The sequence below is a fragment of the Stenella coeruleoalba genome (assembly GCF_951394435.1).
Source record: "Stenella coeruleoalba genome assembly, chromosome: 11".
Classification (NCBI taxonomy): Eukaryota; Metazoa; Chordata; class Mammalia; order Artiodactyla; family Delphinidae; genus Stenella; species Stenella coeruleoalba.
Window position 1 is genome coordinate 72380468 of NC_137157.1, and position 17704 is coordinate 72398171.

At 32.0% G+C, this 17704-nt stretch overlaps 1 protein-coding gene across 5 annotated transcripts in view; it reads left to right on the forward strand.

Moving 5' to 3' along the window:
• The window catches only part of ABCD2 (ATP binding cassette subfamily D member 2), a 76959-nt gene that overhangs the window by 17593 nt on the left and 41662 nt on the right, over positions 1-17704 (forward strand). For all 5 annotated transcript variants that reach the window (XM_079937688.1, XM_079937690.1, XM_079937691.1 and 2 more), the window contains 3 exons: positions 1499-1667; positions 2398-2492; positions 5964-6109. In XM_079937688.1, the coding sequence (XP_079793814.1) occupies positions 1499-1667; positions 2398-2492; positions 5964-6109 (410 nt within the window). The remainder of the gene's footprint in view (positions 1-1498; positions 1668-2397; positions 2493-5963; positions 6110-17704) is intronic.

The following is a 17704-nucleotide window of genomic DNA, read 5'->3' on the forward strand; positions in this document are numbered from 1 at the left end:
AGCTCTAGAGGGAACAAGGTTTCTTTTTAGACAAACCCCCTTGTCTTATATCCCAAAGTAATTTGTCCACAGTCACATTCTCATTTCTTTTTTTTTTTTGACACTCTTTGCCCATTCATCCCTGCATCCTGGTCTACTAACTCAATGCCTCCTGCCTTTCTTTAATTGACCTCCACATTTGTTTCAGACTTTTTTAATGCAACTATATTTACTTAGGTTTCTTTTTTTTTTTTTTTTTTTTTTTTTTACTTAGGTTTCTTTTGGATCCATATTTTGTTAATCCTTAGTTCTGATTTCCTCTACTTGGGAACTCAAGAGATTCTTCTAGATAACAGTTTAGAAATTATCCTATATAATAGCTATAACATTAATATATAGAAATGAAATACTAATCTAATTATAGACCTCTCACACAGTAGAGACATGTGGTAGAAAGCTTTTAACAATAATACCTGCTCATTCACTGTTTAAGTTTTGCACACACAAAAATCTTACACAATGTTGGTAATGTATTAGTCCATAGTTTATTGTTTAAGAGACATTTATTAGTGACATGCCTTGCTTATTGATACCAATTTCCTACTAAACAGTTCTGTAAGGGAATGGTTTTTGTTGCTTCCTTTTCACTGAGAAAGATGGTCTTGACAGGCCATGAGTCACCTTTCAGATGAGTCACCTTGATAACAAGGTGTTCTTTTAATAGAAAAGCAGCAGAGATTCAACCTAAATTGGACAACTGGCAGAATAGGAGCAATATACCACTCTATTGAGCCTTTTGAACTAAAGCAGAGATTTATCTCATCTAGAAAAAAAGTCATATTTAATATTTTTCTTTGGGCATATAAATCATGTTTGGCTTGAAAAGAAGCTGAATTTTGTGGGATTTGGACTGAAAAGGATTTAAAGCTTTTCACTGAACTCACGCCCAATATTGGTATCCACTAGCAGGGGTATTTTCTCTGGCTAAACTTAGGAATTTTGACAATCAGTTTGACTAAGAAATGTCATTTCATAATAAGAAAAATATGCATTTTTCTTCTATTTAAAATCTATTTTTAATTGAAAAAAGATATCAAAATAAAGAATCATTATTTCACTGAATGGATTTAAGCTTTTCACAAAACTTCTAATTTCTGGAAATCAAATTTTCTTGCAAACAGGGGCCAAATCAGAAAATTGATTGAAAGATTTTTAAGTCTCTAATAATAACTAATAATAACTAATATTCTGAAGTCTTTACATTTCACTTTGAACCCTGACTTGAATGAATAATTTTTATGTGTTTTTTAATTCCAATCAAACTTAAGCTGTCAACTTGCTATGCTGCTTTCTTGGTAAGTTTTTTAGTGTTACTGGCTTTAGTTATCAGATGTACTATCTACTTTTCAAGTATAATAAAATAGGATCTTTAACATTAAATCAAGAAGCTTATATGATTGCATATTTGTTTAAAAGTCTGTCTTGAGTATACTGTTTTATCTCCCTATGTTGGTTTTAGATAACTGAATTAGCAGGCTATACTGCTCGAGTATACAACATGTTTTGGGTCTTTGATGAAGTAAAAAGAGGCATTTATAAGAGAACTGCTGTCTTGCAAGAGTCTGAAAACCATAGCAAGAGTGGAGTTAACATAGAATTACCCCTCAGTGAGACATTGGAAATCAAAGGTATTAAACTCAAATGTTTTTATATTTTTTCTATATTTAAATGTTTATCAACAGAACCAAAGTTTTTTAGAAGATAGCTTTGAACAGATGTAAGGAACCAACATTTAGTTATTTAAACAGTTATTCCTAAAGTTAGTGCTGCATTTTGAGAAGTAGTGACTAATGTTACCATAAAAAATATTATGCTACTTTTATTTAGGACAAAATGTCTAGAATTATTTTTAGAAACTGCACATATGGCAAAATGAATTGTTTGCATTTAAAATTCAAATAACAGAATTAGAGCTAATGTCATACTGTTCTCCATCATTCTGTCATTTGGTTTGGTTATTATAGTTTTAAAAATTATAGTTTTCTATGTCTTAATTTCCTTTTTACAACTGTTTTTTTTCTATAGGAAAGTTTAATTGAGAGAAATAAGTAGTTATAAACAGTGTGGCTGGGTTATACCAGATAGAGTTTAGCTTTGCTCTCATTATGATATTAACATCATATTACAGTAAAATAATATTTCTGAGAAAGATTTTCCAAATAGATATGTCAAAATGTGCAAATTTACATTAGACTTTCTTTAGATATAGATATCTATATTTACATTTATTTCTATGATTCATTAATGTGAATTATCTTTATAGTGAATTTATCTGTTATGCTACATTATACTTTAAGTTATTTAATTAGCAATAACACATGATAGCTTTTGAAACTTAAACTCTTCCTTAACTTATAGGAAAAGTTATTGATGTGGATCATGGAATTATTTGTGAAAATGTTCCCATAATTACACCAACGGGAGAAGTGGTGGCTTCCAAGCTAAAGTTCAAAGTAAGATGATATTCAAGAATCTTCTGATTGTTGCGAACACAATAATACAAAACAACTCAGAATTCATGTACTTTATATTAAATACTTGGAGGAGCATATGGAAAGGAGGGGAAATCGAGAAAGGTATGCATAGAGGCTCAATTACAGAAGCAGTTACTTCCTCAGAAAGCAGAGAGAAAGAAAAATTTGATTTCTACCGCTTTATGGCCTGGTTGAAAATCAAAATTAGAGTACACTGAGAACCTGTACAAAGTAACTTTTGGGAACAATAGGAAATTTCTTCAGAAATTAATATCTGGAAATACATTTTATTTTTTTTCCTTATAGGAGTTACTCAAAAAATACAAGCCTATATTGTTATATATTTACTAAAATATGAGAGAAGTCATCAGCAAGTTTATATTCTCTAAATTTAATTTATATTTTCAATAATCACATCTTCTATTAGGAAAAAATGATCAGAAGATTCATGAATTGGAATTTAGCTTTTAATTCTGTTGAGAATAATAGTTATTTGTTATTTAATACTCTGTCTTGATTACAAAAACTAAGGTGCAAAAATAGCTAATAAATCTGAGACCCTGATTTAAAGTATTGTAAAATTCAAACACACATTTTGGAATTCAAGTACAAAATAATTTGCTGATAAGTATAATGGAGTTATCTGTGCTTAGTTCAAACAATGACATGATTGGACTTGATAACAGAATTAGAAACATGACTCTATATGTGCATTTAATGATTTTAATATGGACCTTAGCCTAGGTTTAATTATTAAAGATATATTTGAAAATGCATAAGCCTGCTGGAAGAGGATGAGAAGTACTGAAAAGGGAGAAATTCCGTGTTAATAAACGTAAGAGAAATTGTATTTTAACTACAATTTGGTTGGGCTCTATTTTTCCATTAATGGACCTGTAGAGTAGCAATAAGGTGCTAATGATGCAGCATAATCTTAAGTAGATTTAAAATAAAGCCTTTGAAGAGGCCTACATGGGATATTTAACTATTTGCTAATACTTTAGCAATTTTTAATGTATGATTTTGTATAGAGGTTTTTCATCAGGTTAGGTTTCATAATATCAATTCTTGTTGCTCCATTTATTAAATAGAGGAAGAGTCTTGAATTCTGCCACCTACTAACTAAATACATTATTGTGGACACATAACACTCTTTCTGTGAAAAAATTCAGAGCTCAGTATATTTTTATATAAAATGAATTTTAAAATACTTAATCTAGTGAAAGTGTCATAAATTTTGAGGTTCTACAAAGGTATATGTTAATATAGTATACTTTTATGATAATTATTTATTTCTGAGTCAGACAGGGAGTTTTATTTAAAGTCTCAGGTCCCCAAAGTATAATACAAAATTTTGTTTCCTCTGCATGGATTGATAAATAAACAGGTTTCTAGAGGAAAACATTCTCATTCTTATGTTAGCCTTTTGGAATTAAAAAACCATTTGGAGAAGAAAATTTCAGTAAATGTGGGAATTCTTTTGCCTCACACTGTTTACTAAACATCAGAGAACTTATGCTAAAAAATAATATGAATGTAGAAAAGTCTTCTATTATGACTCAAAATGTGTTAAACTTCTGAGAATTCCTAGTAGAGAATGACCCTATTAAATATTTTGTTTATATACCTTTTCCATGGCACATACCTTTAAAAAATCATTTGAAAAGTGTTTATGCTTCTATAAAATTAAACTTTCTTAATCCTCTCTCTACTGAAAGAGCAGAGCAAATCACAAAACCCTTTCTGGGTTCTTCCCAGGATTTTTTTTAACTTTATTCTATTAAAATGGCATTTCAGTTTGCCTACAATTAGGGAGAAAAAATATCTGTGGTCAGATTTTAGAGACTCAAGCTTGCACCTGTCTTATGTCCTTGTGGTAGCTATCTTTATTGCCTGGAATGCTCTTCCACCACATCTTACTTGTTGCTTCTTGTCACCAGGCTAAGGCAAAATGGTATCTCCTCAAAGAGGACTTTCCTGACCACCTAATCAAAAGAAGCCCCCTTCCCCTGCCAACCTCACAATGCCACCATCTTTCCCTAACACATCTTCCATTTTTGCTATCATAATAGCATTTACGACTAGTTAATTTTTTGTTCATGTGTTTATTGCCATCTTTGCCATTGAAATGTAAGCTCCATAAGAACAGGGACTTTGTCTTGAGCAGCACTGTAACTTCTGTGCCTAGAAGAATGTCAAGCACATTTAGATATTCAATCAATGTTTGCCGAGGAAATGACTAATTACTTACAATATAAATCTGAACCATTTTTGCTTTACATATATTTATTACATACATTCTTAGTTCTTTTATCTAACCTTCATATCAAGCTTTTTTTCCTTCCCTTCCTCCCTCCCCCGCTTCCTCTCCCTACCACCTTCTTTCAGCAAAAATATTTTAGCTTATGTTATACACGGCAAATGAGTAATGGATATACATGGATATGGTTCCTTATACTGACATAATACAAGTAATATAATGCTCTTTCACCTTTGAGTTTTCAACATAATGTATTCTACATCATGGACCTTAGATATATGTATCTAATACTGTACAAAGCTATATATACAGGCATACTGTAAATTTCTGCCTCTTGTACTTTCATACTATATTCATTATTTAGTCACTGATTATAAAATATCATTTGTTCTTAGAAGTAAATCAGAGTTTTAAATAATGTTCCTTTTTCTTGACCCTTACAATACCTTTAAGATAGCACATTGACAACTTCCTGATCCTATTGGGTGGAATAAGAAGTCATGAAATTTAACTGTTTAAATGATAAATAAGCTGAAAGATTCTAAGAGAATCATCCAATCAACAATCAATAAATAGCTTAATTCATCCCTAGACATAAGACTAAATTACAGTCTTCTTGCTTGTCTCTGTCTTAATTTCATAAATGTATTTTCTCCATCTGTGAATAAACCAAAATTAGAATCATTTTATGTCTCTCATTATGGGCTTTTGTAATTTCTGTAACATTTCAGACTACTGAATTAAACAACCCAGCTGACTTGTAGAACTCCAACTTACAAATACAACAAAGTTGTATCTTAATTGAAGTAAATTTAATCAAATATTAATATAAATAAAATCAATCTATTTTAATTTAAATTAAATTTTTCCAATTTCTTATTTCCACGTGGTTATGTTCCTATGTATTTGTGTAGTATGTGATGGCAAGACCTCAATGAAAATTTTGGGAAGTCAGTGCTCATTTGAAGAAGATCCATTTCTTTGGAATTGGATTATTTTGTGATGCTTTTAGCGTCAGAGCATAGTCAAAAGCCAGATTTGATGGTCTCAATCCCGATATATTTTTCTTCGATTCCTTGCCCATCCTAGGTTATCATGTGTTTGAAAGTTTAAAAACAAATCCCTTTTAAATGCTGCCAAATGAAACCATTTTTACATATTGTAATTTCTAATTTTATTTCTTATGTTAGGTAGAAGAAGGAATGCATCTTTTGATAACTGGTCCCAATGGTTGTGGGAAAAGTTCTCTCTTCAGAATTTTAAGTGGGCTCTGGCCTGTGTATGAAGGAATCCTATATAAACCACCTCCACAACATATGTTCTATATTCCACAAAGGTAGGTAAAGTTTCTTATAACACAATGAACAATATCCTTTTGCTTTTGAATTATCTTGATTCCTTAAGCTCTTCTGTAGGTAATCTTTAAGCATGTTTTTATTGAGAGATGCAATTAAGGAAATAAAAATTATCCTAAAAGTTTTATTACTGCTTTGATTATAATAGTTTCCAGGATAATAACAATTCTTTTCATTTTCACATCATTGTAATGAACATTCAAAGACTATAGATGTTAGTCTAAAGGAGTAGCAGGCTAGTCCAAAGAGTAAGTATATTGCCTTAGATGTCAGATTATCTCTTCTCACAAAAAAATTAATAGTTCTTGGATAGTATAGTAGTCTTTCCATCAGGCTGCATATGTTCATATGTTCTAAAATTGTTCAATTATGTTTTAAGAGCCTCTGTGAAATAATCTTTATCACAATTCTGTTATATAATTAATTAATGATTTGAAACTACCTTAATTAAAAATATTTTACTCTAATAATGAGGGTAAAAGTAAGCATAGAAATATTTAAAAGGAACATTTTTCTTCTGAAGTTTTAAACTATCTGCCTTCATAACAATTTACAGATGTCTAAACAGAAAGTTATACTTGAAAATTTGGAATATTCATTGTGGGTAAGAGAAAATTAAATTTAAATAAAATTAAAATTAAATTCATCTGACCCAGTAATTTTTCCATCTGTCATCACCCTGGGTTAGGTCGACATCACAACAGTACTCCTACTGTGTTAGAGGACTATTCTGTGGAACGTAGTAGAGCACCTATGCTGAAATTATATTACAAGAGCAAATATAAAAGTTACATCAAGTATGATGCCATCACATCTCTCTTCCTCTTCTTCCTTTGTTAGAAAGTGTTTGTACAGTCCTGCCCAATGGACTAATTTTTAGATCATATGTTGTAATTATGCAGATGAGGCTTTGTGGGGTTTTTTCTTTAAAGTAAGACCTATCAGAGTAGTAGGAAACTATCTGAAGTGTAGAAGGATGAAGAACTGTATTGGCAGTAAAAAAATATTGGATGTGAGCAGTGCTATGAATACTTATATTTAACACAAAATAGATAACAGACAGCAGAATCACTGTCTCTTTCTGTCTGTGCTTTAGAATACTTTTGGGAAATGTTCTGGATCTGAAAACTAAATAATACTGCCAAAGTTTAAGTTTCAGACATTAATGCATTAAGTAGACCGATTTTAATTTCTTATTTAGGTTTTAAAGCATAGAATCATGAGGAAAATATTCTGTTACATCATAGAATCTACTCTTTTAATGCAGATAAAATTGTATACATAAATTTTATATTTTTCACTATTTTAGATTTCATTTATAATATAGATACAGTTCTTAAATATAGCTATACCCTGAGCAATAAAAGACATTTCTCAGACTTAAGAAAGTGCATTATCAGCAAAGCTAGCCTTCAGAGATGAAGGAGAAATATTTTCCCAGACAAATAAAAGCTGAGGGAATTCATGTTCATTAGACATGCCTTACAAGAAATGCTGAAAGGAATTCTTCAAATTGAAATGAAAGGCTGCTAATTAGTAACAGGAAAACATATGAAAATATACAACCCTGGTAAATGTAAATATATAGTCAAATTCATAATACTCTAATACTGTATTATGGTGGTGTGTTAACCATCTAACTCTTAGTATAAAGGTTAAAGGACAAGAGTATTAAAATAACTATAACTAGTACAATTTATTAATGAATACACAATATAAAAAGAGGAAAATTATGACATTAAAAACATAAAAGGGGGAGAGTAAAACTTGCAAGAAGTTTTATATATGCCTCATAGGAACCAGAAAGCAAAAACCTACAGTAGATTCACAATAGATAAAGAGAAGGAAATCAGAGCATACCACTACAGAAAATCACCAATTCACAAAGGAAGGCTACATGAGAGGAAGAAAGGAACAAGAGACAAAACAACCAGAAAACAATAAGATGACATTAGTAAATCCTTACCTGTCAATAACTAGTCTAAATGTAAATATATTGACTTCTCCAATCAAAAGACATAGAATGGCTGGATGGATGAAAAAAAAGACCCAACTTATTTGCATTATAAGACATTATAAGACACTCATTTCAGCTTTAAAGACACACATAGACTGAAAGTGAAAGGATGGAAAAAGTTATTCCATCTAAATGGAAACCAAAAGAGAGCAGGGATAATTATACTTATATCAGAAAAATTAGATTTTAAGCCAAAATTGCTAAAAAGAGACAAAGAAGGTCATTATATAATAAAAATGGGGTCAATTCATCAAGAAGACATAACAGTTGTAATATATGTACACTCAACATCAGAGCACCTTAATATATTAAGCAAATACTAGCAGATCTGAAGGGAGATAGACAGCAATAAATTAATAGTCAGGGACTTCACTGCCCCACTTTCAACAGTGGGTAGATCATCCAGACAGAAAATCAACAGGGAAATATTGGACTTGAACCAATATTTAGACCAAATGGATTTAGTAGACATATACAGACATTCCATCCTATGGCAGCAGAATACACTTCTTCTCAATCATGCCCGGAACATTCTCTAAGAATATTATATGATAGGACACAAAATAAGTCTTAGCAAATTTAAGAAGATTGAAATCATACCAAGTATTTTTCCCATTGTAACAACATGAAACTTGCAATCAATAACAGGAGGAAAGCTGAAAATTTTACAAATAGTGGAAATTAAACAACACACTCTTGAGCAACCAGTGGATCAAAGAAGAAATCAAAAAAGAAATTAAAATATCTTGAAAGAAATGAAAATGGAAATACAGTATATGAAAACCTATCTGATGCGGCAACAGCAGTTCTAAAAGGGATATTTATAGCAATAAGTTAAGAAAAAAAGAGATCTCAAGTAACTAACTTTACATCTCAAAGGAACTAGAAAAAGAAGAACAAATAAAGTCCAAAGTTTGCAGAAGGAAGGAAATAATAAAGAGAAGAGCAGAAATAAATGAAATAGAAACCAGAAGACCAATAGAAAAGATTGATAAAACTAAGAACTGATTATTTGTAAAGATAATATTGATGAGCCTTTAGCCTATCCCTGGGATGCAAAGATGGTTTAACATTGCAAATCAATAAATATGATACACCACATTAATAGAATGAAAAACAAATATCATATGATCATCTCAATAGATGCTGAAAAAGCATTTGACAAAATGCAATATCCTTTCATAATATTAACTCTAAACAAACTGGATCTAGAAGGAACATACTTCAACATAATAATGGCCACATTTGACAAACTCAGAGTTAATATCGCATTCAATGGTGAAAGAATGAAAGCTCTCCCTCTAAGATCAGGAACAAGACAAGGGTGCCCACTCTGAACATTCTCATTCAACAAAGTACTGGAAATCTTAGATAGAGCAATCAGACAAGACAAAGAAATAGAGATATTCAAACCAGAAGGGAAGAAGTAGAATTGTCTTTGCAGGTAATATGATCTTTCATGTAGAAAATCCTAAAGACTTAACCAAAAACATTTAGAAAAAAATCAATGAATTCAGTCAAGTTGAAGGATACAAAATCAACATACAGAAATCAATTGTGTTTCTATACACTAACTACAAACTATCTGAAAAGAAATAAAGAAAAACTATTCCATTTACCATAGCATCAAAAACAATAAAGTATTTAGGAATAAATTTAACCAAGGAAGTGAAAGACCTATACACTGAAAACTATAAGACTTTGAGGAAAGAAAGACTTTGAGGAAAGAAACTAAAGAAGACACAAACAATTGGAAAGATATCCCATATTCATGGATTGAAATAATTAATATTATTAAAATGTCCATACTGCACTAAGCCATCTATAGATTCAATGCAATTCTTATCAAAATTCAATGGCATTTTCCACAGAAATAGAAAAAACCATCCTAAAATTTTTGTGGAAGTACAAAAGACCCTGAATAGTCAAAGCAATCATGAAAAAGAAGAACATGGTTGGAGGCATCACACTTCTTGTTTTCAAACTCTGTTACAAAGCTATAGTCATCAAAACAGTATGGTACTAGTATAAAAATAGACATAAACCAATGGAAGAGAATAGAGGGCCCACAAATAAATGCCTGCATATGGTCAATTAATATTTGCCAAGAGAGTCAAGACTACTCAAGGATAATCTCTTCAATAAATGGTATTGGCAAAATTGGATAACCACATGCAGAAAAATGAAATTGGACTTCCTCTGTCTTACACCACTCACAAAACTGAACTTGAAATGGATTAAAGACTTAAATGTAAGACCAGAAACCATAAAACTCTTAAGACATAGGAAAAACTCCTTGACATTGGTCTGAGCAATGATTTTTTGGATATGACACCAAAAGCACAAACAATAAAAGCAAAAATCAGCAGGTGGAACTACATCAAACTAAAAATCTTCTACACAGTGAAGGAAACCATCAACAAAATGAAAAGCCAACTAATGGAATGGGAGGAAATATTTGCAAGTCTTATATCTGATAAGAGGTCAATATCCACAATATATAAGGAACTCATACAACTCAATAGGAAATAAAAAACAGTACAGTTTAAAAATGGGCAGAGGATCTTAATAGACATTTTTCCAAAGAAGATATACAGATTGTCCAACAGGTACATGAAGAGGTGCTCAACGTCACTAATCATCAGGGAAATGCAAGTCAGACCACAATGAAGTATGACCTGTCTGAGTGGCTAATCTCAAAAGATAAGAAATAACCGGTATTGGCAAGGATGTAGAGAAAAGGGAACGCCTATGAACTCCTAGTGAGAATGTAAGTTGATGGAGCCACTATGTAAAGCAGTATGGAGTTTCCTCAAAAAATTAAAAATAGAACTACTGTACGATCTAAACTCCCATGTTCATTGAGGCATGATTCACAATAGCCAAAATATGAAAACAACCTAAATGTCTGTCAACAGATGAATAGAAAGAGATATGGTATGTATGTATATACAATGGAATATTCTTAAGCCATGAAAAAGGAAATCCTGACATTTGTGACAACATAAGTGAAATAAGTCTGACAGAGAAAGATAAATACTGTATTGATATCACCTATATGTGGAATCTAAAAAAGCTGAACTTGTAGAAACAGAGTAGAATGGTGGTTACCAGGAGCTGGAGAGTGGGGGGAATGGGGAGATGTTGGTCCAGAGTACAAACTTACAGTAAGAAGTTGAATAAACTCAGGGAATTTAATACACACCATTGTGATCAGAGTTAATAACACATTATATACTGGTAGTTGTTAAGAGAGTAGACCAATGTTCTCACCACACAAAAAAAGTGGTAATTATGTGAGTAATAGAAGTGTCAGGTAACAATACGGTGATAATTATTTTGCTGTATGTAAGTATATCAAATCAACATGTTTATAACTTGAACTTACACCATGTTATATGTCAATTTTATCTCAGTAAACCTGGAAAAAATATCACTGAGCTGTACACTTAAAAATGGTTAATATGGTAAATTTTATTTTACATGTATTTTACCACAGTTTTTAAAAGTGGAAAAAAAAGAAAAAAAGTGCAAAAATTCTAGTCTTTGCCCTCAGGAGACCTATGTTATTTTGCAACAAACATAAATCACTAGGAAACTTTTTCTTAATTATGAAATTTACTGTTGCCTAGGCAAAAGGTCAACTACAACTTAGTTAAGAAAAATGAGAATGAAAGTCTATTTTTAAGGCTTAATTTTTTTAATAATGTTAAAAGTCATTTTATCTTGATTATAAAGCTTCTAGAAACATGAAAACTTGTATTTGTTTAAAATCCTATAGGACCAATATCTTGCAAAAGAGCATAAAATTTATTTAAATGTATATGTAAACTAGGAGAGCCTAAATATAGTATTTACATCTAGTATTCTAAAAGCTATTGATTTTTTCAAAAAAGTTTGAAAATAATCTTATGTGTCTTTATGATTTAAAAGAAAGCTGCTACATAGACGGGAGGGGAGTTTGGGGGAGAATGGATACATGTATAGGTATGGCTGAGTCGCTTTGCTGTGCACCTGAAACTATCACAACATTGTTGATTGGCTATACTCCAATATAAAATAAAAAGTTTTAAAAAAAAAGAAAGAAAGCTGCTACAACCTATTTCAAAATATTTGTCAGTAGGTAATTTTAAACTTTTCTTTTTAGGATATTCTTATTAATGAATATTATCTAGTATCTTATTGCATTAATTTATAGCAATAGAATATAGGTTAAGTACTAGTTTGGCAGAAAAAAAACCTGTAAATTAAATATAGAATTGAGTCTTATGTACCTACAGAATAAACTTCATAAGTCACAAACAGACCTTTATAATAATCCCCGTTTTCACTTTTCATGATTGAAAGACTTCTTGGTAGAGGATCAGTCTCTTTATGCAATGATCAAATGTAAATTAATTGTTATTTTTATGGGGAAAAAGGAGTGGGTTTTGTTAAAGTGGATTTCTAATAATGTCATGTAGTGTACAGAAGAAAAAGTAAACTGGGAGAAAAAATGTTCTGATTAAGTATATTGAGACTGCTTATTTTTTTAATGAAATTTGCAGAGAATTTGAAGAGTTGCTATGGCTCAGTTTCAAGTTGGGAAACCTGAATTCCTGAGAAATTGTGAAATCACCTCAATATTTTCCCAGTTAATATCTTCTGATACTTCAGCAATGTTAATAATGAGAACCAGATAAAAAAAAATCCTGGCCTTTGTTCAAGAATACAAATAAAAAGTTATTTGGGATGGTAGATGGTAAAATTCTTAGTTTTGCTCAGATAGTTCTTAAACTATTTTGGCAATCTTAGGCTGTTTGAGACTGAATTTCCTGAGCAATGTGACTATACTCTTTAAACTGATAGTTGAAACTTATTGTTCCCTACTGTATTAGCCATCTGACCCTCAGGAAAATTCTTACACTTGAATACAGATCCTGAATTTCTTTTGTCAGTTCTTGGTGCACTTTGTCTTAACCACTTAAAGGTTGATTTATGATCTGCTCTAGCTTTCACTAATCCACAAATTTATGGCTCAATAGTCATTTAGTAATTCCCTAGTACATCTCTGTCTTCAGCCATTAAAGACTCTGAAGCCCAATCTTTTTTTCTTTTTTTTTCTTTTTTGGGCTGTGTCTGGTCTTAGTTGTGGCGCGCAGGCTCTTTGTTGCTGTGTGCGGGCTACAGAGCTCATGAGCTCAGTAGTTGCAGCTTGCGGGCTTAGTTGTCCCGCGGCTTGTGGGATCTTAATTCCCCGACCAGGGATCAAACTGGCGTCCCCCACATTGCAAGATGGATTCTTAACCACTGGACCACCAGGGAATCCCTGAAGCCCAATCTTTAATTTGTTTAGTTCACTTGCTAACAAAATACTATTGTATGCTAACACTTACCAAAATGGGAAATTGAAACATTTGGTGGGGGTTGGGGAAACAGAGCGTGAAGGAGATGAAGGGAAGGAGGGAAGAAGGAAGGAAAGAAGAAAGGGATGGAGGATGGAAGGGAGGGCAGGAAGCAAGACAGAAGATAATAGGTGTTCACTGACAAAAGGCAGCAAAATCTTGGGTTCCTTTGTACTATTTTTTTAAAAAAACTCTCCAGGGTATCAGTTGTATACATCACATATTTCTCCCCAGCAACAGTCTCCAGTTTGGCAACAACCCACCATGTAATTCTGTTCCCAAAGCTCCTGCTGTCACTATCCTTTCTTGGTAGAAATATCTAGGGACAGAAATTTTAACCATGATCTTCTTACTACTGTAAACTTTATGCCCAAATACTTACACTAATGCCAACAGATCTAAAATAGATTCAGACTTCCCACAAATTTGCATGAAAAGATAATTTGTACACATTTCTGCCCGTACTTGACTTTGAAATATGAGAAGTAAAAGGTTAAGAAAGTGAAAGGATTATAAGGATTGAATTAAATTTGACTAAACATTTTTTAAAAGAAAGAGAAAAAGAAAAGAAAAGAAAAAATGGGGGTGGAATAGTAGGGATATTTTATTTCATATCTTGGGAAAATTACTGTACTTTATTCTTTGTCAATGCTCTACTCTTTTTTTTTTTAAATCAATGTTTATTAATGCCCTGCTAGAAAATGCTTTAGAGGATAGTGAGTAAAGACACAGTCACTCTCAATGTGTGTTTGTGTCTAATTTGGTTATAAACAAAAACATGCAACTATGTCCTATAAAAACCCAGAACAAATGCCTCAAGAAAGACAAGAAATGCTATAGAAATATTCAAAATGAGAAAAAATATTGTAGAACAGCATGTCACTTGACCTGGGTTTTGAAAGTTAGAATTTTAACAATTGTCATAAATTGGATGTTTCTCAAATGTCTAAGTAGAGCAGAAATGCCACAGATTCAAGTAAGCATGAGTCTTCTGGTTTTGTTTTTTGGATACTTCCTTCTAAGCAGGGCTGTTCTATTCACCCTCCTTCTAATACACCAAGCTGAGGAAAGCAATTATTTATTATTAATATTATGTCATTGGTGCATACTGAAGATAATAGCATCCATCCCCTAGGTCCTTAATCATTCCTAAGATGTTCTTTCAGCTGAATTTCTTTGAATTACTTTTTAAAGTTCTCTAGTGCTTTGGGGGTCTGCCCTTTCCCTAGTATCCACCTAAGAAGCTCGTCTCCTCTTTTTGAATAAATGACGTAGTCTTAACAGGTTAAATTTTAGTCTACTAGTGCTTCTTGCAAAACATAGCAAAAGATGACAGTAACTTGTTTCTACAACACTCATTTTTTTTTTTGGTCAGAAGATATTCTGAAATTATAAATAACATATTATCAGCTCAGTATTTATTTACTAACTACTTCATTCACAAGGTATTATATTCAAGTATCATGTTACTTAATCTTCTAGACTAAATGTAAATGCTGCTTAATAGATAAAGTAGTTATGAATCAGAGTTTTAAATTAAATACAACATTAAAATCCTAAATTTGGTTGTACACAGGAATAATAGCATGACTAATTAGATTGTACAGAGAATTAAATATAGATAACATTACTTCTATCTTTTAACATATGAACAGTACCTATTGATCACTCTCTGCATGTCATGCTAAATAGATTATTTTAAATGATTAAATTTGAGTTCAAAGGGATTATAAACTTTAGTACTTAGAGTTGCACACCAGTTTAAAGCCAGGGTCAGAGTTCACCAAATCTTTGGATACAAATCCTCTGTATTCACTGCCCCTTATTGCAGGTTAATAAAATAATCTTATTAAAAACATCTACCTCAGGTAGAAAATAAAAAAGCCCTACTGTTTGACCTTAAAATATTTTCTCAGACAGTCTTAATTAATAAAATAAAAAGATTCTCTAACACTGTCCCAAATGTATGGGGAATAACGAACTATCATTCTTTTATAGTTTGCATTCACTTCCAAAAATTTCTATATTCTTCAACTGTTTCTCTTAGAAGAGTTTATGACATGAAATCTCATCTTTTAGAAGTGCCAACATGTAACCCATTGTTTTCTTTGATGGCATTTCCACACATCCCTTTAATAATATAGGTTATGTATTTTTTAAATAAGGTGAGTTAATATTGATTTTTATTTTGACAATCTTATGACCTCTTGAGATAATTGGTGGATCCTAGGGCATCTTGAGCAAGGGCTGAGCATCACTGGTCTATTACTACTAACACAAGCAATTACTATATATTAGTCACTGCTTACATATATTACATGTTTCTGATTTTTCTGTATGACAACTCATAAAGTTGGTGTTAGTATCCCTATTTTATAGATGAGAAAACTTGGAGAGGTTGAAGTCATTCCACTGATAACTTTTGGAGCCAGCATTTGAACTTTGGTGTGTCTGACTCTAAAGTCACTTTGTCTTGCTTATTGCTAGCAGCAGGATACATGTTTCTGAAAAATTACTACTCTCCTGCCTGCCCTTGAAAGTGAGTATCACCAGTTAAGGTTGTTTGCTTGGTATGCTGAATCTGTACTAATATCAAGCTATTGTTTGGAAGCAGAGGTCCTTATAATTCTTGGGGTATACTGCAATCCAAGCCAATTTTAGCATAAAGTTTAGCACAGATACTTGGCTGTCATTCATTTATGTTAATGTGAAATAAGCTATATTCTTGTGTAAAAGTGAAATTCGTTTAAATTAAACTATGTTAAAATCACTTTCAAATTAGAATATGTTCTCTGTTCTTTCCTATTCTTCTAAAATCTATTTCTCTATAAAATATAAAATAATCTCTCAAAAATATACCCATAGTTTTAAATCAGACTTCTTGCAGAAATGTAAAATAAGCAAATCTTAATTTTCATGATGCATTATGGCATAAAAAATTATTATTTACCCTTTAAGTTGTCAAAAGAAGAGATTATCTTTTGCAACAAAGACTGTGTTTTGTGTTAGGAAGTTCAGCAGAATGGACAGAATACTTAAATAACACTAGTTAACAGCAGCATTGCCACAACTGTACTGCATGCTAAGATGTGCCTGTGTCAAATAAGTTCTGTAGATATTTTAAAATATGAACTTTCTTTTGAATTGTTTCTTTATGAATGCCTTCCAAATCCAGGATTTCCTCTTTGGAGGGATAAGAGAACTATGTTATACAACAGCATTGTTTAATCCACACATTTAAAACTAGATAATGACTATTAAGGAACCAGAAAGCACATGAGACCAGAAAGGAGGTTAGAAGACCAAATTTGCCTCCTTTCTCCATGGAAGAGAGGGTGCCCTCATAGTAAAGAATTTTTGGTGTGATCCTTACTTTTCTTCTTTTTGCCTAAGATCTCAGATTAAAAAATGAGGGTGTGATCTGGAAAAGGACGTACATAAGAATATGGGGTCGTGCTACTTTAGATATCTTGATGACTGTTTTCTATTGAGTCTCTAGCTTTCAGACTTTTTGATTCTTTTTGATGAATCTCTAGGTGCCAAAACGAGATAGGGAGAGCCTCTGAAGGACAAGGAGTGTATTAACTTAAGTAAGATGCAGGCTAGCCTGAGTGGAATGTTGGTCTGAAAGGGCACTGTAGTAAAGGAAAAATGTAATATGGCTTAATCCAGGCATATTCATGGAGCCCCATACCTAAAAGGTTATACATACACTGATCTTGTTGCCCCCAAATTAGACAAATCTGGACTTGAGGAGAGGGAGTTGTCACTGGAACAGATTTTGCCCTTTTTGAGTCACTGTTGAATAAATCTTTATAGAATATAAGCTAGAAAGGGCATGTCTCTGTACAGCACTCTGTACAGCACTTGGGATATTCTACTAAGTCTGTAGTATACCTATTGGCATAGTGTAACTGTGCAATGAATGATGAATGATTTAATAAAGGAGTGAATGAACATCTCCACTGATTTGGTTTCTACTGCCAAATTGGTCTGACTTCTTATACTAATTAGGAAGCAAACTATTTATTTCCTTGCTTGCACTAGATATGTCACAGAATCTTCTTTGTGATGGCAATAAATATTTGTCACTTAACATATATGTTTTGTGTGTGTGTGTGTGTGTGTGGTACGCGGGCCTCTCACTGTTGTGGCTTCTCCCGTTTTGGAGCACA